The sequence below is a fragment of the Plectropomus leopardus genome, chromosome 1 (genome assembly GCF_026936395.1).
Source record: "Plectropomus leopardus strain MGB_pleo_1.0 chromosome 1, ASM2693639v1, whole genome shotgun sequence".
NCBI classification, from domain to species: domain Eukaryota; kingdom Metazoa; phylum Chordata; class Actinopteri; order Perciformes; family Serranidae; genus Plectropomus; species Plectropomus leopardus.
In genome coordinates this window covers 15,558,598-15,583,194 of record NC_142176.1, presented here as the reverse complement: position 1 = coordinate 15,583,194, position 24,597 = coordinate 15,558,598, and the positions used below count along the sequence as shown (strand labels likewise).

The 24,597-nt window shown below is 40.0% G+C and overlaps 1 protein-coding gene and 1 long non-coding RNA gene across 7 annotated transcripts in view; both read left to right on the top strand.

The window, feature by feature from the left end:
* LOC148190383 (uncharacterized) overlaps positions 1 to 7,340 on the top strand; it is a 54,174-nt gene extending 46,834 nt beyond the window's left edge. Inside the window, exons 2-3 of the long non-coding RNA XR_015777434.1 lie at positions 4,619 to 4,751; positions 7,178 to 7,340. This is a non-coding gene — a long non-coding RNA (uncharacterized LOC148190383). The remainder of the gene's footprint in view (positions 1 to 4,618; positions 4,752 to 7,177) is intronic.
* A 9,485-nt stretch (positions 7,341 to 16,825) lies between these two features.
* pcdh9 (protocadherin 9) overlaps positions 16,826 to 24,597 on the top strand; it is a 285,117-nt gene continuing 277,345 nt past the window's right edge. For 4 of the 6 annotated variants that reach the window (XM_088076118.1, XM_088076108.1, XM_088076099.1 and 1 more), the window contains exons 1-2: positions 16,827 to 17,573; positions 18,042 to 21,186. In XM_088076118.1, the coding sequence (XP_087932244.1) occupies positions 18,151 to 21,186 (3,036 nt within the window). In that variant the 5' untranslated portion in view covers positions 16,827 to 17,573; positions 18,042 to 18,150. Of the gene's footprint in view, positions 17,574 to 18,041; positions 21,187 to 24,597 lie in introns of all 6 variants that reach the window. The other 2 variants (XM_088076088.1, XM_088076136.1) reach the window with 2 other exon arrangements.

The window sequence follows — 24,597 nt, the reverse complement described above, 5'->3', positions numbered from 1 at the left end:
CTTTGGCTACTGAGCAACAACATTTCAGCGCAGTTAAAAGGATCTTTTGAATTCTCATTGTACTTTATTCAGAAGACAATGCCCCTCCACTGTCACACTCATTTCTAAAACTCCTGCCCCCACATCTCTAATGACATACAGTACTTTGCAAAAGTCCTAAGCCACCCTGTACTTTGTTATCACAGCAAGGCTACAATGATCATAAATATCCATTTCTCATTAGTTTCTTTACTGAAATACAACCACAACATACAGGAAATATGTATTCAGTACTAAAAACGCAAACATTTCAGAATAAAACAAACTCAACAGGCTGAAGTTGCAAGTACATAGTGTGACATTCCTTTCCACTTAGCACGCCTTGAACTCTCATGGGCAGACAATGAGATTTACAGGAGTAATCTTCTGGTGTATTTAAACCAGGCTGCAATTAAGACATGTCCAAAGCTCAATATTGATTATTTGAGCTACCTTTTGTTATTGCTGTTTCACACTTAATATTGACTTCAGTCTGAAAAGCTATTTTGTTTTGTCTTTTTGGTGTTTTAATGCATTGTGTATGTTCACTATACCTCAGTAAGACATAGACTACTTTATTTAAAAAAAAAAACAGAGAAATAAGCACATAGCTATATACCACATTACAAACTTGGTGAAACAGTGGTGGCCATGGACTTTTGCACAGTACTGTACATCATGAGCTACTCTTTGAGAGATCTTCAGCTGGCATATCTGCCTCCTGATCTTACGAAGGAAATGGCTGAATATACTTTGGGTAAATGGGACTGACAAAACAAACAAATTATTTCCACTAATTACCTGTTATTGCAGCATTTGTATCCCACATATACCCAGGATTGTAATGTGAAATGTTGAGCACAGGGCCTAGGGCATTGGTGTGTTATAGTTCATGATCAGAAACTTTTTCAAGAAAGAACACACCTACCCAGAGCTACTCTGAATTGAGAATGCATGCAGTTTTATTTTTTAAACAATAACTGACTATCCGACAAGTCACAATGCAAGACAGCTGAGCAGGCCACAGTAATCAGTTTCTTACTGAGGTGAGTGAATAGTTTTAGCAGTTCTGTCTGAACACTTGTGCCATTTTGCAGATCATTTAGCTGTGACAAAGCTGGCAGCAAATACACAAACAGGAAGTGAGCCATATCGATGCTGCAATGCTCCAGTCATGATCAGAATTGCTCAGAAGACAAGCAGACAGGTCCTCATTGTACCTGTTTGCAATGCACTCTGCTTGATGGGCTTCTGCCCCGTCCCCTGCAATTGTTGCTTGCATCGATATCTCCCTGTCTAACAGACTGGGGATATGCGGGCCAATTGAAGCAGACTTTAAACTCCTGTGTCTGGCTACAACTTTGATATTTGGCTTGGGGTTGCTGCTGCAAAAGAGAAAAACACAGGTTGTATCCAAAGCTATAATGTCAAATCCACCATCTAAATGTGCTCTGGCCGACAAGAACAAGTGTTTTTTGGATTTCACAACCGTGTCTCTGCACTTCGGTTGATTTGATGTTAGCCACTCCTTAAAACAAAGTGATCAAAGTCAAGTATTTCAGAGCTATATTATAACTTGTTTTTGAGAAGCAGCTGTGAAATAAGCTCCGGAGCAGTTAGAAAATGATTCCTCTCCTAATGTGATGGCATTATTTTTAAGAGACACGTTGGATAGTGCACATCTTGGCAGAATTAAACATACTGTCCTAACTTAGTGTCATTAAGTCCCAACAGTTTGTAGAAATCAGAGCAAACTGGGATAGCTGCTGATTAGACCTACAGAACACAGTAATTACCAATACAATTATGTAAAGCATCTTTAAAAGAGTGGGATGGAAACAAACGCCCTCTGAGACACATTTATTTGCAGTGAGTGCTACTCACTACAGCAGGAAAAGGGGAAAAAGTGCACATCCACCAACTCTTTTCCATCACTGCTCTGCTTCGTCCCATTTAATTGACAGTGTATATTTTTCTGGTACGAGATTTCATTACAGTGTTATAGCATTACGTCAAATGCAACACTCATTTGTACTTAGCAGGAAATACTCCCCTTTATCTCTTCAAGCCAACTAAAATGGGAACATATTGATTCCCACAGGCACAAAGGGTACCTGTATATACTGTATCTTTACTGGCCTTAAAAATTGAGGAGCTGTCTTCCTGACTATTATGACACAAGAGGATGGAGCTTTCTAGAGTTAACTGATGGACATAAAGCACACACTTTTTTAAATTCATTGCATAGAACATGACAAAGGATCATGCATAGTTAGGAGACTTCCTATGTGAGCCATGTGATAAAGCATGTCATGCACTGTATAAAGTGGTGGCACTTTGATGTCCAAACTCCAATTTTGAGCTGAATACTCTCCTCGTAACTGATTAGCACATTTTCTCTTGCCAAAATTGTGCAATACTGTTTGATTTGTAGTGTAATGTGAAGTGCATATGTTGCATAAAGAACAATTTAACAGTTGACAAGTACAGTTGTTCTTCAGCTATGCTAGTTGAAAGCCCAGAAGAAAAAGTAGAGGACAAAAGGGATATGAAAGTGGTGCATATAACTGTAACTACTGTATATCAGTTATGTTTGGGTCAGAGGGATGTAGGATGTCTGGTTTGAAATCTTGCCATATCCATTTACATTACATGTGTTTATTCCAGTTTTCAAAGTAGTAAAAAAAATAATTATAGCAGTAATTAATTGTTCAGGTGGTGTCATAACCTGCTACAATTAAAGATTTAATTTTTGGAATCGCCAGGTTTTTAATAAAAAAAATGAGAATGTTCAAACATCTAAGTGTAGGCACTTGATCAGTCTAACAACTTCAGTGATGTTATTAATTAGACAATATTCAGAGAAAATCACAAATGTACGTACTGTGTGATACGTGTCTTTGAAGTGTTGAAACAGAAATTCTACCACTAATTACACAAAGTCAATCAGTGCCTTATTTGGGAAAGGAGCAACATAAAGTGAGGTTTTAAGTTAACAGAAACATGAGCATAAATTGATAAAATGTACTGAATAGAGCTATATAGAGTCATTCTTGTACTGACTGTATGTCCAAATTGAGTAAATAGGAAAGAAACATACTGGAGAGCCCACACATCGCTGACAGGATGAGAAACTTTGACATTAAGCAAAACACCAACTTTTTAGACATCATGCATCATCCAAGATACTGTAAAATTCAGTGTACAGAGGGGGCCATTTATGGAAATCCACCAGAAATGGGCTTTGTTCCAAAAGAAATTTCATGTGAAGCTCATGAACAAATACAAAAAGTTTGTTAGACGACAACATTCACACCAGTGTATAAAACACGCAGTCGAAGCAAGAGCCTAGGAAGTTCATAAAATAATGTTTCATGTGTAAAGCTTTAGTTGGTAACTTTAATTTATTAATTTTTTTTCATGTTTGAAACAGTCACTATATTCACACAGAACTAAATGAGACAGATGATATGTGAAAACAATCATATTCCTTTGCCAACTCTATTGCCTTGTAGCGCTTCTAATGGCCTCATCAGAGCCAAGAAGTCTGTAATGCAGCTGTCAATCATGTAAACTACTGTTCATGAATGCTGTAAAATGAGAAAGTTTGTGATTCAGCTGTATAGTTGAGCAGGGGTAAAGTATCGCCCCCAGGATGGACCAAACGTTCTCATTTTATAGCTAAACAGTAAACTAAAATATGTTTCTGAAAAAAATTGAGGTGAGAAGTTAGCAGTACAGGAACAGAATTTTCATTTATATTTGATCAGTGTGATCAGTTTGATCACTGTCTGGTTTGACAGTTTGATCCCAGTTCATGAGCAGTGATTGACATGACTGACAGCTGCATTGAAGACTCCTAGGCTCTGATTGTTTTGTTTTTTTTCTTCCTTGAGCCATGGTAAATTCTAGCAAATGCCTTTACAGGCAGAAGTAAAAGGAAAGGTTCTTTCAGAATATAGTTAAAGCAAATATGACAAAAGTTATCATAAAAGTTCCCAAATGCAGCTTTCATTTGAGCTTATTTTACACTGTCCTCTTGACTCACTCCCTCAGAATGAGGTGCCACAGATTTGTCCTGTAATTACAAAAACTGATTCTGATGTCAGGCACGGACTTGTTCTTTGAGTCTTATCTTTGAGAACAATAGTAAGAGAATATGAAAGTGTCAAGTATGAGGTTTAAGGAAATCAAAAACAAAACAAAAACCAAAAACTATTCTGTTTTTTTTTTCTTTAGTTGATTGAGCTTTTTTTTTTAAAAAAAAAAAAATTATTATGGTTGTGTACATTTGCATTACTAGAAATAGACACAACTCATAAAGAAATGCATTTTGGAGAAACAGATGCAGACTGGCAGAAAACCAGCAGACTTACATCCAAGCGAAGGAGCAGGTCATGTAATTCACTGCTTATGAGTTTATTATGGATGTTTTATGGGAGGAATACAATTAATTAGTCGACAGTTGTGGTTACATTTTGCTGATGTTGGGTATGTGTAAACCGTAGATCGTAACAAACAATGTGATCCTCAATTAGTGGGGGAGAGAAAAACTCATTAGGAAACAATTACAGTCACACATTCCTGTGAATCCCCACAGAGCCGTCTCACTGGTCGTCCCAGGCTGCTGCAGAATGAAAACCTGGAAGGGAAGAAGGTGAACTGTATCCTCCTCGCACCTGTGATTCCTCTTCCAGACGTCTCCGCCAGCTGCAGCCCCTTAAAGGCCGGAGGTAATAGTTAAATTTAAGTATCTATTATGGATAAAATAGCAAATGGTTTTCAGTGAAAGGTACCTTGTTTAGCCTGTTGCCATCGTGACCTGGACATGGATGAGAGGTGGAAAATGGATGGATGGATGGTTGTGGTATTCAGTATTCTTTGCTCGAAACAGAGGAGAGCCATGTTCAGACCTAATGGGGTTACTGGGACTGAAAATAGTATTCATGCTGCCGCTTACCGCCTAACATGTGGTTTTCAATCTTTGCTGTTGAAGATGTTTATACACAGCAGAGGACAAGTAGAATGTAGAGTATGTGGAAAAGGCAGATAATTATAGGTCTAATGTGTGGGATTTAAGGGGATATATTGTCAGAAATGGAATATAATATAATGAGTCTGTTTTCTTTAGTGTATAATGACCTGAAAATAAGAATTGGTGTGTTTTAATTACCTTAAAATGAGCCGTTTAAATCTACATAGGGAGCAGGTCCTTGTCTTATGGCATGGAGGTTTTAAAAAAACCTGGATGCAGGATTGAGCCCAATTCATTCCTATGAGAGCTGCTCAGTAGGGCATGAAGCAAAAAAAAAAAAAAAAAAAGCTCTATTTCTGCAGTATCAGAGTGCCCAAAGTGGGTAACTTCTGCCAGTGGAGCGACTGACTTCCAGTTCAGCCATCAAATAATTTAATCTTGCATCTCTGTTAGCCTTTCCAAATGTCATCGAACTGAATGGATTAAATCTTGATAATAAAATGACTCATTTTGCAGCAGTTTTGACACACAAAAATTATCTACTGATTTACGGACTTCTTTTTCCCCCAATGTAAGTCAATGGGAAAAAGTCTCTATTGGCCCCATGGCATCACTTGATGGACCCTGGACAGTGTAATTTCACTTTTGGCCACTAAAATTTGCTTTTGCTGAGATTGGCACTCTCCATGGGGACTTGGTCTAGGGAGATGCCATTTTGCAGCTCCATTTTTCTACAGTAGCCCAGAACAGACAAACCAAACACTGGTTTGAGGCAGGACTTATCACTTTTTTTTTTTTTTTTTCATTGGCCATTGTAGTTAGCAGCCCCTCCACAACAAGTATGTCTGGAAAAACACACACTTTTAATGTGAAACTGCTTTGCTCCTTATTTTTTCCATTTTAAATTACAGGGTCTGTTTTTTTGAAGATGAATAGAAATCAGAATTCAGCCCCCGAGAGAAATAACTCTAAAACGTCTGGACAATAAGTTATCAGGGCTTGGGGCCTGTCCACAATGTGCTGAATAGTGTAGAAGATCTGATTTGTCACATGAAACTGCTATATTCAGTGTTTTACTGTTTTTTACCACCTGGTCTGTTGGTTTTTCAGAGGAAGACACCTCTGATGATAATTTGGCTCCTGATAAAAAACTTCTGAACAATAAACACTGAAGGATACAAAAGTAGCCCTAAAAGACTTCAGACAGTAGCATTTACTCTGAATATAATCTAAACAACTTTAATTTTAAGGTTGTTCATAAAAGGGCATCATATTCATGGTTGAATGAGACCTTAGAGATTATTTCTAATGCATAGATAACTCCGGGCAGTGAACCAACAGCGTGATATACTGTGTGAACATATGAATAGAGCATAAATTAGCCTTTAAGTGCCCTTGAAGTGGTCAGTCACGTGGCGTTGTTTGCTGTGTATTCCCCATGCAAACATGATTATTGGCAGCCCTTGCATCAGACATCACACCCGACAAAATAAATGACAACAACACATGACACTATTTTCTCAGCTGAATCTGTGCTTTTGGAAACGTAGCCATGGGGAGAGTGACATTTTCTATTCTGCGTCTCATTTGCTAAACATAAATTGTATGTTGTCATCTGATAATACCTTATCACTCTGGGCAGTGATTTGAATGCTAAAAGCTTGCCTGTAAAATGATGTGCGTGGAGTCACCCTGGCATTTCCTCAAAAAAAAAATAAAAAAAGAAAAAGTAAATTGCTGGTATGCATTAGCATACAGCAAGACTGGAGAAAACAACCATTTTCATCAACTTAATCTGAATTATCCAACAAGGTGAATTCATTTCTGGTTATAGATTTTTTTTTTATTTCAGCCACTCATACATGCTATTATAATTAATTTCCTAAAATATCAAATCTCTCATTAAACTCAAGGATCTGTAATGTTTAACCTCGCTGAATTAATGAGTGTGGTTGCATTAAATGAAGGTAAAGTTGTCACACATATTATTTAGCACCAACTCAGATATATCTGCACTTTCAGAAAACCACCAAAGTACCCTGTTGTAATTACCACTTGGAGAGTATTTACCAGTTAGAAAGCAAGTTAATAACTACCACATGATGTGAACGAACACGAGGAGACTCACGGTCATGCTCTCTCTCTCTCTCATTTTATTTGTTTCTTTCTCTGTCTTCCCACCAGCGTCCGTGCCTGACATCAGAATCAGTTTTTGTAATTACAGGACAAATCTGTGGCACCTCATTCTGAGGGAGTGAGTCAATCTCTGTTGTAGACCAATGATTAAAACTGATAAGTGGGTGTATTTTACATAAAAGTGTAGCTTCAACAATGACTGCACACCTACAGAGTGATCTTACTATTTTGACAGTGCAAATCAGTGTAATTCAGCAGAGGGGGTCTTTGTTTTCTTTCACATTCTATCTTTTGTTGGATGCAATGAAAGACATTTGCTGGAAAACTCAGTGTTCTTCTGTTTTCTGTTGCCCACAATGCACAAGGGGCTTGAGCTCTTTGTTGTAGCCCGTAGTCTATTTTCCCCCAGAACAGGTTTATTTACACAGGTTCTTTAACAATGTCAGTCCCCAACATTTGTTTTTTAAAATTTTCTGTTTTTGATGTGTCTAATAGACAAATACTAATAATGCAACTTGTGACGCACATTTCATCTGAAAACTTTATAGCCAAATATAAAGCCACAAATAATGGATGCATAGGACAGTAATGAAAACAATATATATATATTAATTCTTCAAACATTACATTAATCGAAGTGTGATATCTAAAAAGGATTTTTTAGATACCATTTGTTCATTAATTGCTCACCTTGTGTAAAAATGATTTTGTGAAGAAAACTCTGGTATTATGGGTTGACTGATAGGTTGGGCCATTTGACTGGCCCAGTCAGGACATTTTACAAGCTATTATTATTAGCGGAACAATATGATAAACAATGATTTGGAACAGAAAGAAGCTGATTGCTGGCTATTCCAAACTGTTAAAAAAAACAGTAAAAAACTTGTATTGGTCGACCTCTAGTTTACCTTGAACAACAGCAAAGCTGCATTAAAAAAATCAGTTTACAAACTTTCACACGACTAGAGCAGTATGACCCAAGTCCCATTTATTCAGTGTGATGCTCAGTACTTTGCAAACAGAGAGACATTTCTAATGGTAAACTGCACTGAAAGTGAAACTTATCAATGCTCGCTACACAGCAAGACTTCACGTACAATAGCAGTAATTTTACCTCACTGAACACGGGAGCTGTTTGTCAGACACTTCCTCAATCAGTTTGTTTGTGTTATTGTGTGACTTAAGTGTTGTAAAGGGTTAATTCAAATTTTATTAAAGTCACACAATAAAACCAACAAACTACAGATCGAGACAGTGCAAGACCAGCAGCTTCTGTGTTCAGTGAGGCATGCAAGAAAAACAAAGGTCACTTAAAAATTTAAACGCAACGTGGGTTGAGTAATTGATAACATCATCTGGGGAAGGTATGTTTTCCTTAATACAGTATGTGAATGCTTCCATGTAACTGGAACAGGGAACACTTAACATGTGCTGCTTGTAAGGAGGAAAACCAACCATTTAACATCAGAATAAATAATTTCTTAATTTAGATTTGGTGGCTCAGTGGAGGGTGATAGCATAACACACGTATCTTAGGCTGGAAGAATGACTATATGAATAATGTCTAAATAGTCTTTGAACAAAGTTTTCCCCACAGGATTCTTTCCTAATTTAATTAAGTGTAGCCAACTCTCATTTTTTAATCCATTTTTGTGGACAAAAAGTATATGATCACAAAATTATGGAAAACTAGGATGACTCCTGGACTTCACAGCCTTCTATCTACATCCTTATATTTTTAAGAAGCAGAGAATCAGTAAAGAAGTCTGGCAGCTGTGAAAATGACTAATTAGCCACATCCTCTAAGTAAATGTGAAGCTGCTTGGCTAATGCATGACTTAAGCTGTCATGTAGAAGTTTGACCTTTAGGATGGAACATAAGAGTCCCAGTATATATGTACAGACATCTTCTTGCCAGATTCCCTCTTGTCACAAGCTGTCTTCACTGCAAGAGTCATAATTGCTACTAGAAAAAAATAAGTTAAACATGCATTGCGTTCACAGGTTCATCTAGACATTTTTAAAAACGATCTTGTCACTATAGGTCTGTAGTAGCACATCTAGCACTGTATGGATTCATTATACATCTTACACTTGGCTGGAGCCTGTTTTAGAAATTTCACAGTGTAATAAAAACTGCGTGAAAACCAACCTCTAAGGAAATGGTATCTAATTGCTTGTCATTTGTGAAAAAATCGAATCTTATGGGCAGTATGAAACAAACTCTTCAAAACTGTGACTTGTGGGGTCTTGCATTTATAGTACATGTCAACCTCTGCACGGACTCTGAACAGAGGCAGAAGCCTCTGAGAAAGGCAGAGAGATACTGGAAAAGAAATAGCAATTAAACCAAAGTAGCAGAGATGTATATGCATTTTAAAGGTTGTGTTGAGCTGTTATAAAAATGACTTTTAAGTATTAATAATAATAATAATAATATTAATAATAATAATAATAATAATAATAATAATAATACTTATTATCATTAATAATTATAATAATATTATTATTGCTGTTGTTATATCAGTAATAATAATAAAGTTTATTTATAGCACTCAAAGAGCATTCATAAACCAGCATTAAATAATGTGATACACATAAAACACAAAAAAAAATCCATAATTAATGTTTGAATAATCAGGCAAGCCTAAGAAAAATAAGAGAGGTAAAACTTCAAAACAATGGATGATTAAAAACCATGAATGAGAAAGCAAGGAAAATATTACATTCAATCCTTAAATTTAAACTTAAAATAGAGCAGTGCAAAATTTAAGTGTAACATAAAGAATAAGTTACAGTGTAACTCAATAGTTGAGAATAGAACAAACCTAAAAATTTAAAGGTGAAATTAAAGGAAAGCCTTTTGATAAAGATAAGTCTCAATAAGATACTGATGTGACAATCCAGAGTTTCGCGGGCAGATCTTTCCACAACCGAGGTGCCCTTACAGCAAACCCTTGGTCCCTTTTTGTCATTAACCCTGAGGTTGAAACAGTCAGTAAGTTGAAAGGATCTCGGTCGTGCACCGGTTATTACGAGAACAGCAGTTCAGATATATTCTGCAGCCAGGCCGTGAGAGGCTTAAAAAATCTTTAAATTAATCCTAATACAAATGGGAAATGTGTTCTCTTCTTTGACTTTTGTTTGGTGTCTTGCTGCCACAATTTGCAAAATTTGGAGTCTATTAAGTGATGCTTCTCGTAAACAAAAAATCCAACATCAGCAAAACTATAAAAATGTGTATATACTATTGTATGTTCAGTACTTCTCTAACAGGTGGCCTTTTCTGACGGACAAGTGAACTGAAAGTAAAATGTATCTATGCTCTCTTCAAAGCCAGACTCCATTTATAAATACAGTAATTTTAGCCCACTGAGCATGGGAGCCGCTGGGCTAACACTGCCTTGATCAGTTTTTTTGTTTGTACTGTTGTGTTTTAAAGGGTTACCTTGGATTCAAAGTCATACAATAACACAAACAAACTAACTGATTGAGGCAGCAGTAGATGAGCAGCTCACATGTTCAGCGAGGTAAAATTACTGCAGGCGTGCAAAAAAATGTGTTTACCTCAGATATTTGACAACATACAAATGTTCATAAAAGGGGTCAAGTATTCTTTAAATACTGTATGTACATGCTTTAACACAACTCTAAAAAGAAACAAGTATAAAGAGGAAAAGGGGAAAGTTTGTGACCCGGCCGCCATGTTGATAACAGTCGAGCCCAAACAAAGCCCCACCCACCAGCCAGAGGAGGCTTTCTCATTTAACAGCTGAACAGTACTTTAAGTATGTTTCTGAAAACATTTGAAGTGAGAAATTGGCAGTGCAGTAACAGAATCTTGATGCATATTTAATCCGCGCTGCCTAGGTTTACAGTTTGACCACAGTTCACTAATGTGTGATTGACAATTGTGTTAGAGACTCCTCAGCTTTGATTGGTTGTTTTCCTACAGACACAGTGGATTGTAGCAAATGCCATTAGAAGGACTTCAAAGATATTTTGGCAAATATGACAGAAAGTTACTTTTATCAAAGTTATCAACTGTAGCTTCACCTGAGGTAGATGGAGGTAAAAAGGAAACTGTAGGGTGCAAATGAACACTAAATAAATTAGATTAAATAGAAGATTTATAGGCCTTACCTAAAGCTTCCTGCTGCTAATGCAAAGTGTATTCCATGTCAAGAATATACAACTCAGTTTGACAGCATCTGAAAAAGTGTTGGTGTTGGAGTGCATGTCAAGTATCTTGTAACTTGCTATCGCTTCATTCATACTGCACAAGGTCAAATCAGCCTGTGCACCGAGCAGAAAAGGATCTTGCTCAACTTTCTCTGCCTGGTTCGCAGCAGTCTTTGACCAGGATCCATTTCAGACGCTACAGGCTTGCTCCTGGCTCTCACATCAGTAAGAAAAGAGAATGGGAGGAAATGTTTGACCTTTCTGGGTGCACAGTCTGTAAAGTGATATGTGATTCAAATGTGTCAGGGAGAGGAAAAAAATGAGGGGGGGGGGGATTATAGTCAGTGGGATGGTATGAAGACAAAAGAAGCATTTCTTAAAAGGGATATCTTACACTTTTGGCATCCTGAAACTCTAATCCACCCTGGATATCTTCTTTGATCAAACAACGTGTCAATCAATGTTCAAAGGATTATTATGAATGGCATTACACCTCTCAAATGCTAACCGTCAGGCCGTAAAGGATGTGCTGGATGCATTAAAAGTGTCTTTAAAATAGTGTCGACAATAATTAGGAAAACTCACCAGCAACCATGGGATGTCTATGCGGTTGCCATATGGCGAATACAAAAAATTACCTCGAGCTAGCATTTCCATTTTAACTCTTAAGCCCACAGCTGTAAAGCTCTGTCCCTGAACATATCAAAGTACCTTGTTACTACCTTGTTAAGTGATATAACATCAGTTTCTCGAGGGAATTCAAAGTTCTGATTTCACTGAAATCCCTTTCAAAGGAAATGGGAAAAAAACCCCAAACATTTCCTCTCAAATTTTCACTCCCATGTATCTAAACTTTTAAGTTGGAGATGCCTGATTAGAAGCTCTGATTAGTATTCAGCGTCCACAGCATGTGTGATGCCAATTATCCACTGGGTCATTACCACTCTTGAGAGAAGTCGTGCTGGCAAAAGGGTTTTAAGGGAAAAGGCCTAAATTTTCATCAGCAGTTGCAGTGGCTCTTTGGCGATATTGACTAGGAACAAATGAAACCTAGTGCACTCAGCAAGATAAAATAAAGAGTGAGCTAAGCCATAGAAACAGAAAATGGTTACGTTCTATTTACACATTGCCAAGACATTGTAAGAGTGATGAAAGACAGCGAGTCTCTCTGTTAGCGTCTAACTGGAAATATAGCGAAAGTAAACAACTGTTTCTGTAAGAGAGCTTTGGTCATGAGTAAAACAACTCCAAAGATTTTTATTATTGTCCAATTTTAAGTGCTAACACTCGCTCAGCTGGTAGGTGGTGCAGTATCAAGCAACAGGATTCAGCTCATGTGATAATAGCCCCACTGATGTTTTTCTCTGTGAGCCAGCTGATTACAGGAACCGAGGTGGGAAGTAAGGAGTAAAAACAAGTATTCATTACACTTATTGTTTCTTTTAAGAGGATGTACAGGGTGTTTTTTAATAATTTTTCCACAATACAAGGGATATGGATAATTAGAGTTCTTCTAGCTTAATTACTTAGCATTATTTTGAACGTACACCAGGGAAAGAGACGCCACTGAAATTCAAACAACTCTCTCGCACTCCAAGATGGCCTCTGCTTTATGGATGTTGCTTAGACAGAAGTGTTGCACTTGTGAGGGCCATCACAGAGAATAACCCCAATTATGTTAAAGCATAACTTGTAAGACTCAAACTTTTTTAAAAAAGAATTTATAGCACTCATTCTCTTGAGCAAAATAAGTCAATTCGAAGAACTCCATTGCAACTGTACACAATATTGTCATCATCATAGTGAGGGCAACTGTGTCACTGGGAATGTTAGAAACACATCATGTTGCAGTCACAACAAAATACTCTGTGATGTTCTGGAAATTTGATATAATTTTTCATAAGAATTAGCACATAACTTCTTTGTATAGAAGTAAACACTGTCAAATCAGTGTGAAATAACTGGTTTGTTAAAGGAATAATGAAACAAACTGCAGCTCCTCCACATTCGCTTCAGCTTTCTGCTGCTTCTTGGCTGAGTATCAATACTAAAGTTGTGACATGAACTGTTTATATTTTCCCGCACCAGCTCCTCAGACCTTGTTTAAGTTAGAAAATACATAAATTACCTGTTTGACCTTGTACTTTAATGGACACGGAAGATAAACTTATTTGTTCCTTGTATTATTCATGAAGCCAATTCAACGGCATGAACAAGTCAATAAGTCAGTGTGAGAATCAAACCAAGGTGAATAGTGTGATTGACTGCGCCCGGTATATGGGGAATCATAAGGCCTTAGGTTTGGACCCTTCCCTTAGGCAGTCTCTTCGATATGAGATTGTAGGAGGTACACCAGAAGACCTAGAGCATATTTTAGCATACTACATTATTCATCACTTTTCAGTAACTTGACTGGCAGAAACATTAGCTGCAGCCAGTTCAAAACAGACTAAATAAGGAGATAACAAACCTGAGAGACAGGGTAAATTTCGAATAAAAAGCTGTGCGGTTGCTGATTTTTAACTTTTTCTAGTGTCTGAGTCAGCGCAATATGAAACATAATCACCAAGCCAAAATTTTAAGAAAAAAACTGCTAAAGCCAGTTTTCCACTGGACTAAACCCACTAACATCTGGATTTTGTATTTAATGGGAAAGGTTACAATTGGTATTTATGCCTGGGACAAATGATTCAGCAGTAGTCACGGGTATTTATCACTTTCAGCTCAGATCAACAGTTATGGAAATATTACACCCGCGTTGATGTGCTAATTTTAGCCCCTGCAATGACAAGCTGCCACAAAATAACATCCATCTCTGTCAGGCAGCCAGGAAAGCAGCTCAACCTTACTTTCAATTTTCCCAGTGGCCACTTGCGGTATTGCAACAACAACAAAAAAATCCCCTGCAGCTCAAAAAGCATTTTCCCCATAGACAACCATTGTAAGCAAGGTCTGTAAAACTAGCTCTTGTCACTAAAACTTTTTTTGAGCCGAGAAAAACAATATAAAAATATGTGATGTCATCAGAATGTCTAAAGTCTATGAGCTGAACTTGAGGGCAGGGCCAGTGGAAGAAAGACGACTGTGCATTATCTCTGGGTGTCATATCACCAAAGTAAACCAGAAGCTAGAAACTTTTTGGCAAATGCACCAAGCAAGCAACTCAGGCCGCCATTATGTCATCTGGTATTTCATTATTATACACTTATGTTCTCCATCTAAGCAGCGCAAGAACATCATTCAAAGTTTTGACAGCAGAGTATAAGAAAGAGACTGAATATGTTATGTTAAAAAAAATAGGTAACCACTGTAACATTTTCACTGACCTCCATGCTGCTTTCTGCTGTTTGCTAATCTGTATTCCTGCCTGTCCATGGCGTCATACGTAACATACCAGAAAAGCATACTTATCTGCTGCAGAACCCTGTACACAGCTCTGCTCTACTGCCATTGGGAAAAGAGTCTCTTGCCTCCTTTTAACTGGTTTTCCTGCATTTAAAAACCCTACATAAACATCCTAATTTTAGTAGAATAAGGATATATGTTTGTAAAACTCAACTTATTTTTATGGTGCTAGAAATAAGATTTGACTTACCCCTGACACAAAATGACCATAATATGTCTGTGAAAGTTTGATAGATTTGATGATCAATACCAGTGTCTCAACAATAACTTCACAAGATGTGGAGATTTCTGGCTTTGAAAGTGTTCTCTCTGTCTAATAATCCCAATCATTGCACCATTGGCTCCCCACACAAACACCTCAGAGACCTGGCAATGTTGGAGATCCCTGTTAAATCAAAACATAATTCTTGTTTTGCAGCAAAACCCAAGACACACACACTCCCAGTGAGCAAGTTAAAGCCAGCAATGTGTTCCTAATGACTCCAGCTGGCCAGCAGAGCAAGAAAGTGTCTCACCACTGTAGACAGTTATGTTGTCACTTTTCCCTCCACATCAGGGTGTCAGACTTTAAACTAAAGTGACAGATCACTCCTTTAGCTGCTCTTTCCCAGCAAAGGACACTGACGGCTGGTATCCAGAGGCAGAACGGTCAGGTCATCAGGTTGGTTGTGCTAATGGACTGCTGACCAGGCAATAAGCCAGCCTCTCGGGAGACATTGGCAGCCTAGTTCTCACCTCAACAGTTTGGGTCCCATGTCCCTTGCATAACTCCCATATTCTCACTTTTGCCGTCTCTTCATTCACACTTTGATTCATACTGAGGCTCTCATTGTGCCATTTATTCTGCAGCCACTTCTCACAATTGTCTAAGAACATGTTGACAAAGTCTTGCTTAAGAAATGTGCAGTCAGTTGTTTTCTGAAGGCGCTCAGTACAGTGCAGGCATTTGTGTAAGAGCACCTCAAGATGGCAGTGTTCACCATGACAGGCTGCTCAGCCTTTGAGCTCAACAGCTTGCCTCTCTCAGCAGCAGCAGTACAGACAGAGAGCCGTGGATGAAGCTGAGGGTTATCTACTGCATTGAAATTAAGTAATGATTGGATGGCAGTGCGTATTAAAGGATGGCTGTATCTGTACCATGTTATTATAACTGCTGTTTTCTAGCTGCATCGCACCATTTCTGATATACCATTTTGGGAAATGGGGTGTTAGAGTTATTCGGCTCCAGTTCCACAGTTCAGCCTCCTCTTGTTGCTTTGAAACTTGTCAAGTAAGATCATCTGCGGTTGCGGGCAATTCCAAAGTCACATCACAACCTCCTCAGATCGTTGCAGCTCTGGCGGGAGGCAGTAAACTTAAAAAAAGAAAACGCAATTCAACCCATTACGCAAAGAGCTCGCACCACATGATGCTGCACGGGTTTTGATGACTGGGATAACTGTCAAGGTTATTTCTTCCGGACAAATGCTGATGAGTGGCCGCGGGGTGCCGAGTGTGAATATGCACCCCGTGCAAACATGCTTAGACAACGGCTTCTCAGTCTGGAGTGCAATTATTAGTGACTCTCACACAGAGCTTCTATTGTACACGCTTTTGTTTATTTTCTCAAAGTCATATGCAGTGGGAAATCTTTTTCAGTGTGGCTTTTTGTGTCCACCCCAATTAGAGCAGCCTACCTGACAACAGCCTAACAGGTTTGATGCGTCCCTTTAGAGCCAATGACTGCTATCTGCCTTTTATATAATCATCACCAGTGCAAGAGGACAGCTTTTTTCTCTCCCCTTACATTATCACCAACAGCACTACCAGCTTCATCATCATCATCGTCGTCGTCGTCATCATCATCATCATCACCGGCCCCCCCTCCAGCCTCGGGTTTTTGGTTAAGCGTCTCTCTGCAGCCTGCAGCATCTTCACGGAGCATCTCACCGCGGACAGCCCTCCGGTCCGCATTAAGTGACGTGACTCTAGGCCAATCGTGTTGCTTCTTTGGTTGTCGACGCCACTGAAAGAGAGGGGCGGTATCCAATGACGAGGGTCGGCGGGTTGGGAGGGAGGGAGGAGGGAGAGAGTGGGTCTGTGTGGTGTACTTCACTACCCCTCCTATGGGTTTACACAGAGTTAGTGCAAGATATTCTGCTCCGGGAGTGAGAGTGCAAGGATAAACGGCACATACGCGCTGCGCATTGGTGTCAAACTCAACAGCCTTGATATTTCGGTTTCCAAGTGGGATCGACTTTGAGATTTATTTATTTTATTTTATTTATTTATTTTTTGCTTAAATGCCTTCATGATCTTTTTTTAACCTTGTGTGTTTGTCATTATTGGTGGGGCTCCGTGAACTTGAAACATGACGGGACATCTCTTGCGTTCACCTCGTCGGCGCCTTCACCTTAACAGGTAGCCGGGAGAGAGAGAGAGAGAGAGACGCCGGTTTTCTCGGGACGTGCACGGGAGATGAGCATTGATTTTGGGACTAATGGAAGACACCACAAACCACTGACCACCTGGCTGTGTCTGCTGGAGAGCGACGCTGATCACCGCAATCACTGCAGGTCGCACAATTAGATTCTGTCCATTCCTGAAGTTAAATGGGGGAAACGGAACTGCGACATATGCAGCCTCTAATTTACCCCAGTTTGTGTGACCAGCTGCTTTTAGCCAAAACCTGTTCTTGAGTCTGATTACTCCTGCGGGGCGAATATATTTATATTTTCTTTCTTTTTTTTTCCTGGACGCAAAGCTTGATCTCACTGAGACGGATATCTTTTACCCGAATAAGCTCGCAGGCACACTGGAAGGAGAAGACTATGAGCTGACACACTCCAGTTTTTCTCCTGCGCTGTAACGGATTTGGGTATGTATGATAAGAATAGGTCTCAGTTGCCCACTAAGAATCTGTCTGAGCTCATTTTGTAGGCTTCATTCATGCGTATTCATTCGTTTAGGAGCCCACACACAGCTAAAGCTCTTTAATTTTGGCAATTTAAGTGTAAAATTAATAAGAGTGTGTAATGTGTTGTGAAGTTTTGTGGCCATGGGGGTTTGAGGCGCTGGAAATTCTTAGTGACCATAAAATGTGGAGGATTTAGAAAGCGAGCAACAGACATGAATGGCTGCCTAAATGGTTGCTGCAGTGTTTTTGTTGATTTTTTTCTTCGCTATGAATAGTTGATAACGGCCTTTGGGGGTAGATTTAATAGTAAATAATGTAAAAAAAAAAAAAAAGTGTACAAAATGACTGATTATATTCTGTTGATTAAATTTTATTTCTGTGCATTGCAAAGTTATATCACTGAAGAGAAACTCTGTCATGCATTTGTAGGTTTTGGAAGATTCCTGCCATCACATGCAAGGAGTCACTGCCTGTAACAACGTTGCATAGAGAGAAACCTTTTTGAGTTGTGAAGGCTGGAAACACATTTTCTGCTGTCATGGATCTAAAAGACTATTACCTGTTGGGCGCCCTACTTGCCTGCATATGGCTTGATCCCTCAATAGCCCAAGAGCTAATCTACCCCATCCGAGAGGAGTTGCAAGAAAATGTCCTCATTGGAAACATACCAAAGGACCTAAACATTTCCCATACAAATGCTGCCACCGGAGCAAGTGCTAATCTCGTGTACCGGCTTGTCTCCAAAGCGGGAGATAACCCACTGGTCCGTGTTCTGAGCAGCACAGGCGAGATATTCACAACATCAAACCGAATTGACAGGGAGAAGTTGTGCCCCGGTCCCTCGTTTGAGGACAGCGAGTGTTCCTTTGAAATTGAAGTGGTCATCCTGCCTAATGATTATTTCAGGCTGATTAAGATCAAAATAATTGTCAAAGACACAAACGATAATGCCCCCATGTTCCCGTCCCCTGTGATCAACATCTCCATCCCCGAGAACACGCTCATTAACAGCCGATTTGCTATTCCTTCTGCCACTGACCCAGACACTGGCCCCAACAGTGTCCACAAATACGAGCTGATCAACGGGCAGAGTGCCTTCGGCTTAGACATCGTTGAAACGCCTGAGGGGGAGAAGTGGCCCCAGCTCATTGTGCAGCAGAATCTGGACAGAGAGCAGAAGGATACATATGTGATGAAGATCAAAGTGGAGGATGGTGGAAGTCCGCAGAAATCCAGCACTGCCATTCTCCAAGTCACAGTCACGGATGTCAATGATAACAGACCAGTGTTTAAAGAGAGTCAAATCGAAGTGCACATACCGGAGAACTCCCCTATTGGCACGTCTGTTGTGCAGCTTCAGGCCACAGATGCAGACATTGGGGCAAACGCAGAGATACGCTATGTATTTGGGACTCAGGTGTCTCCTGCCACAAAAAGACTCTTTGCATTAAATACAACATCTGGCCTAATTACAGTGCAGAGGCTGCTGGACAGAGAGGAGACTGCTATTCATAAGCTCTCTGTTTTAGCCAGTGATGGCAGCTCCAGTCCTGCCAGGGCTACTGTTACCATAAATGTGACTGATGTTAATGACAATCCACCTAATATAGACCTGAGATACATAATCAGTCCCATTAATGGGACTGTTTTCCTCTCGGAGAAGGACCCCATCAATACCAAGATAGCTCTCATCACAGTGTCAGACAAAGACACTGACATCAACGGCAAGGTCATTTGTTTCATCGAGAAGGATGTGCCCTTCCATCTCAAGGCCGTGTACGACAACCAGTATCTGTTAGAGACATCTGCGCTGCTTGACTACGAAGGCACCAAGGAATACAACTTTAAAATCGTAGCGTCTGACTCTGGGAAACCCAGCCTGAATCAGACTGCTTTGGTAAGAGTGAGGCTGGAGGATGAGAATGACAATCCACCTATTTTTACTCAGCCAGTTATTGAGCTGGCTGTTATGGAGAACAACAAACGTGACCTGTTCCTCACTACTCTCAGCGCCACGGATGAGGACAGTGGGAAAAATGCTGAGATAGTTTATCAGCTGGGACCCAATGCATCATTCTTCGATCTCGACCGCAAAACTGGGGTCCTGACTGCATCCAGGGTTTTTGACCGTGAGGATCAGGACAGGTTTCTCTTCACTGTAACAGCGAGAGATAACGGGACTCCCCCTCTGCAAACGCAGGCAGCCGTCATCGTAACCGTGCTGGATGAAAACGATAACAACCCCAAGTTCACACATAACCACTTTCAGTTCTTTGTGTCGGAGAATCTTCCTAAATACAGCACCGTGGGGGTGATAACTGTGACAGATTCTGATGCTGGGGAAAATGCTGCTGTTTCTCTTTCCATACTGAATGACAATGAGAACTTTATTCTGGATCCTTACTCCGGGGTGATAAAATCTAATGTGTCATTTGATAGGGAGCAGCAGAGCTCCTACACTTTTGATGTCAGGGCTGTGGACAGTGGCAGGCCTCCCTGCTCCTCAGCCGCCAAGGTGACCATCAATGTCATTGACGTGAATGATAACACCCCCATCGTCATCTACCCCCCCTCTAACACATCCTTCAAGCTCGTCCCTCTCTCCTCTATCCCGGGATCTGTGGTAGCAGAAGTGTTTGCTGTAGATGGTGATACAGGGATGAACGCAGAACTCAAATACACCATTGTGAGTGGGAATAACAAAGGTCTGTTCAGAATTGACCCTGTCACAGGGAATATTACTCTGGAGGAAAAACCAGCAGTGACTGACATAGGCTTACACAGATTAGTGGTCAATATCAGTGACCTGGGATATCCCAAATCCCTCCATACCCTTGTGCTGGTATTTCTATATGTCAATGACACTGTGGGCAACTCAACACTCATCTATGATCTTATCCGGCGCACCATGGAGACCCCAATCGACCGAAACATTGGCGAAAGCAGTGAAACTTATCAAAGCGGGGACTATTTAACCATAATGATAGCCTTTGTTACAGGCGCCTTGGTGGTGATTATTGTCATCTTTGTCACCGTGCTCCTACGCTGCCGCCACGCATCCAGGTTCAAAGCTGCACAGAGGAAAAAACAGGGGGCGGAGTGGATGTCTCCTAATACAGAGAACAAGCAGAACAAGAAGAAAAAGCGCAAGAAAAGGAAATCCCCCAAAAGCTCCCTGCTCAACTTTGTCACCATTGAGGGGAACAAACCCGACGACCCTGCCCACGAGCCGATCAACGGTACCATCAGTCTGCCCACCGAGCTTGAGGAGCAAGGGATTGGACGCTTTGATTGGAATGCCACACCCACCACCACCTTCAAACCCAGCAGCCCAGACCTGGCCCGGCATTACAAGTCCGCCTCGCCACAATCGGCCTTCCACCTCAAGGCCGACACGCCGGTGTCGGTGAAGAAGCATCACGTGATTCAGGAGCTCCCATTGGATAACACATTTGTTGGGGGCTGTGACACGCTCTCCAAGAGGTCCTCCACGAGCTCCGACCACTTCAGTGCCTCAGAGTGCAGCTCCCAAGGAGGGTTCAAGACGAAGGGGCCCATGCACACCAGACAGCAGGTAAAAGAGCACTTTTACTGGTCTATAAGTACTGCCTATAACTGCCCTGTGCCACAGTGCTAAAGTGCCAGTCTAGATTAGAGACTCACTCTAAGTTACTGAAGCAACAGAAAAGAGTACAGGAGACAAACTGCTTCAGCAAGTTCCACTATTTCTCAAAGATAAATAAAAGAAAAAAAAGTAACTCAAGCATCTGCTAATTAATGGAGCTGATTATGGACTCAACGATCACATGCATAACTTTGGGGGAATAATTATAGACTGATGTTTTGTCATTAATATTTAATTCATATTTAACAAAAATGCAAATGGGTGAGTGATTGCCTTGCCTTATTTTGTCTATTCAGCACCCAGGTTAGATCACTTGGTAAAAATGTACCAACATAACATTAATTGTGACTCAATGTTCTTTGTGAAAGAAACATTTTTTTCTTGCCTATCTACTCAGATTACTATTTTCATCATTGATAAATGCTGCACACACTCTTTCCAAAAAAAAGAAAAAGTAGCTGACTTTTCACCTCTCTCTTTCATGAAACTGAGTGTATTCATGTTTTTTTGTTCGTTTATTTGTTTTTGGTGTGTATTGTTATATCACAAAAGACTTTGTAACCTTTTCAGCACCTGCAGCAATAACAACAGTCAATAATTAGTCTGCTGCGGTGGCATTGTGAATGTCACTGTAGGCTTTGCCACATCATCTAAGCTCGAATTAAATGCCTCCTCTCAAAGCACACTAGCGAACTGAGTGAAGCTTGTCTGGAACTTGATACACATCCAATTCAAAAAGGATTAGCCAATAATGAGCCTCAAATTTCAACGTAATCCATGCTGCTTTTTTATCAAAGCCTTATTAATTTTTCTGCTAATAAAGCACCACTGCACAACACACAGTTGGAACACACGTGGACAAATACAGGGAAAGACGAGGGAAGAGAGAGAGTGCGGATGGGGGAGAAAAAAGGGAGTGAGAGTGTTGTCAGTGGGTCAGGCTTAACGGGTGGTGGTACTGAACCTTTAGGTGGCAGTGTTGCGCTGCATGGCACAGCCTGGCACGACGCCAACCTGCAGTGGACTTATAAATGCAAGGGAGGAGAAGAAAGGAGTGAAACCTATGTTGGTGTTCTTAGTGAAATACTCTTGCCTAATGATGTAGAGGCTGCACAGAGAAGATTGATAATGGCAGTTAGAGATGTGAGTGATACGATCTTTCCGGAAGAGAGAGCGGAATTACAGGGGTGACACTGTGCGACTCCTATCGATGCATACCTCCGGGTCACTGCATCTGGGCTTGCATTTAATGTGTTTCTGTGTGAGAGGTAGCAGTCAAAAGAGGCATTCAGTTTTGGCGTCATTTGCCAGGCGCCAGTGGTGTGTATGTGTGTGTGGTTGGTGATGTGTGAGAGAGAGAGAGAGAGAGAGATGAGACAAGACGATGAAATGGGTGATGGTGGTGGTGGAGGTGTTTGTGGGTATTCAACCCTAGCACAGGACTCATGAGATATGACACTATACTGTAAGCACAACTTCATTGATTCACTCAGTCACCCCACAATACCACACAAGATTTATTGGAATCAATAATTCTGACAAATGATTCAAAGAAGCACACAAACAGAGCAAGCCTGTTCTATATGGCACCATTGATAATATAAATGATTTACTGGTGTAGATACATTTGATCTCTGAAACACTCTGAAATGTTATGTGCAATTTGATTCGTACTTTTCTGTGTACTTGTGTGGAGCATAATCCATATGGAAGCTGAAGGTTGAAATTGACCTCGAGTTGTGCCTCAATCTAAGGAATTATTTATACCCCCATTATGTACGAAAATAAATAATTTCAAACGTTGTAAATGCCACTACCCTCATACATCCTTTATGTTGGCAATCAATAGATGGCGCTAGAGGGGAGAGTTGAACATTTCAGACAACAATAAACTAGGCGATGGTGGAGAAGGTTGTAATAATGTACCTTTAAGATAGGGCTGCCCCTTGAAAGTCGGAGATTCGAGTTATGAGTTGGAGACCCTCAGCCGACTGAGATTTCCTTAAGTCAAGCAGTTTTTTTTTTTGGTTTTTTTTTTTGCTCGTCAACATGATGTGTACTGTACTTCGGGGGATGTTTTGGTCCCCAGATCTTGCTGCTGAATGAGTGCTCTTGACTTTCAAGCTACTCTTTGGAGTTGCAGACATGCAGGCAGCGCATAGACGACGGCACAGAGGAGGAAACAGAGAGGAGAGACCCTCTGCTCAGTAATGGTGAATCTGCAGCTCACAGAAAGTTATACGATACAGTCTCTAGCTCTTGTTTTATAACCTAACGTCAGCAAAAAATGTTGTTGCACATTTACAATCCGTCGTTAGCTTGTCTGACATGAATGCAAATGTCACACATAATGTCTCTCCCAGCCCCATCAAAATTTAAAACTTTCTATGGAAAATCAAATGGATCATAGAATATTCGTATTGAACAGCCAAATTCAATTTGACTTATGTAATTTTGAGTCTGGTACAGCCCTACTTTTAATGGAGGCAGAGTTGTTGATGGCATTAGTCTCTGAGGCCATTAAATACATTGTGACATGGATGGAGAATTAATTTCACTATCCAGCCAGTTTTTGAATTTGTCATCTCCTACCATTGTATCTTGCCTAAACTATGCTACACTGCCTCTACAATCTCTGGCGTTACTGATCTGTTTTGTATGTATCCGTAAACTTTAAGAAAATGCGCACAAATACAAATTAAGTGAACGCACGGAGTATATCATAAACCTCTCTTTTTTCATATCTAATTTTGAGCATAAATGAGCCCTTGATCTGTTCTCATTTTCCATCCTTATGACACAAAATGGTCTACCTTCATTTTGCACTGCCACCTATTTTTAGAACTATAATATCAAACACTGAGTCTGACAATCATATCATGTCATTCACAATTCATAATTAAATCATATTTATTTATTGATTAATCTATATCATAAAAAGCATAAAACCCCAAATAGTATGAACGTAATGTATCCCTCTGTTTTGCAATATTTATGAAGTATTCAAATTAATATACACTAATTAATTTGATTGCATTCAAGAGTATGCTTTATTAAGGCTATTTTCTCATTATTAGAAGGAAAAAGTCATTTTCTACGTTTCCACTTTGTGGTAATACCTTTCTTTGGATATTTGTAATGAAGCCTATCTGGTTCCATCATAATTTTTCCAAAACATCTCACTGATAAGGATCCCGCTTAAGATTTGAGGTTAAATGGCAGTTATTGATTGTGGTGAAACGATTGCACCAACTGAACTGACATGTCTTACTGGATAAAGCAGGGTACGTTATCCATTGCCATTGTTACATCCGTATTTTGATTGTTTTGCACAAGGCAACCACTTGTATTGACATGTGC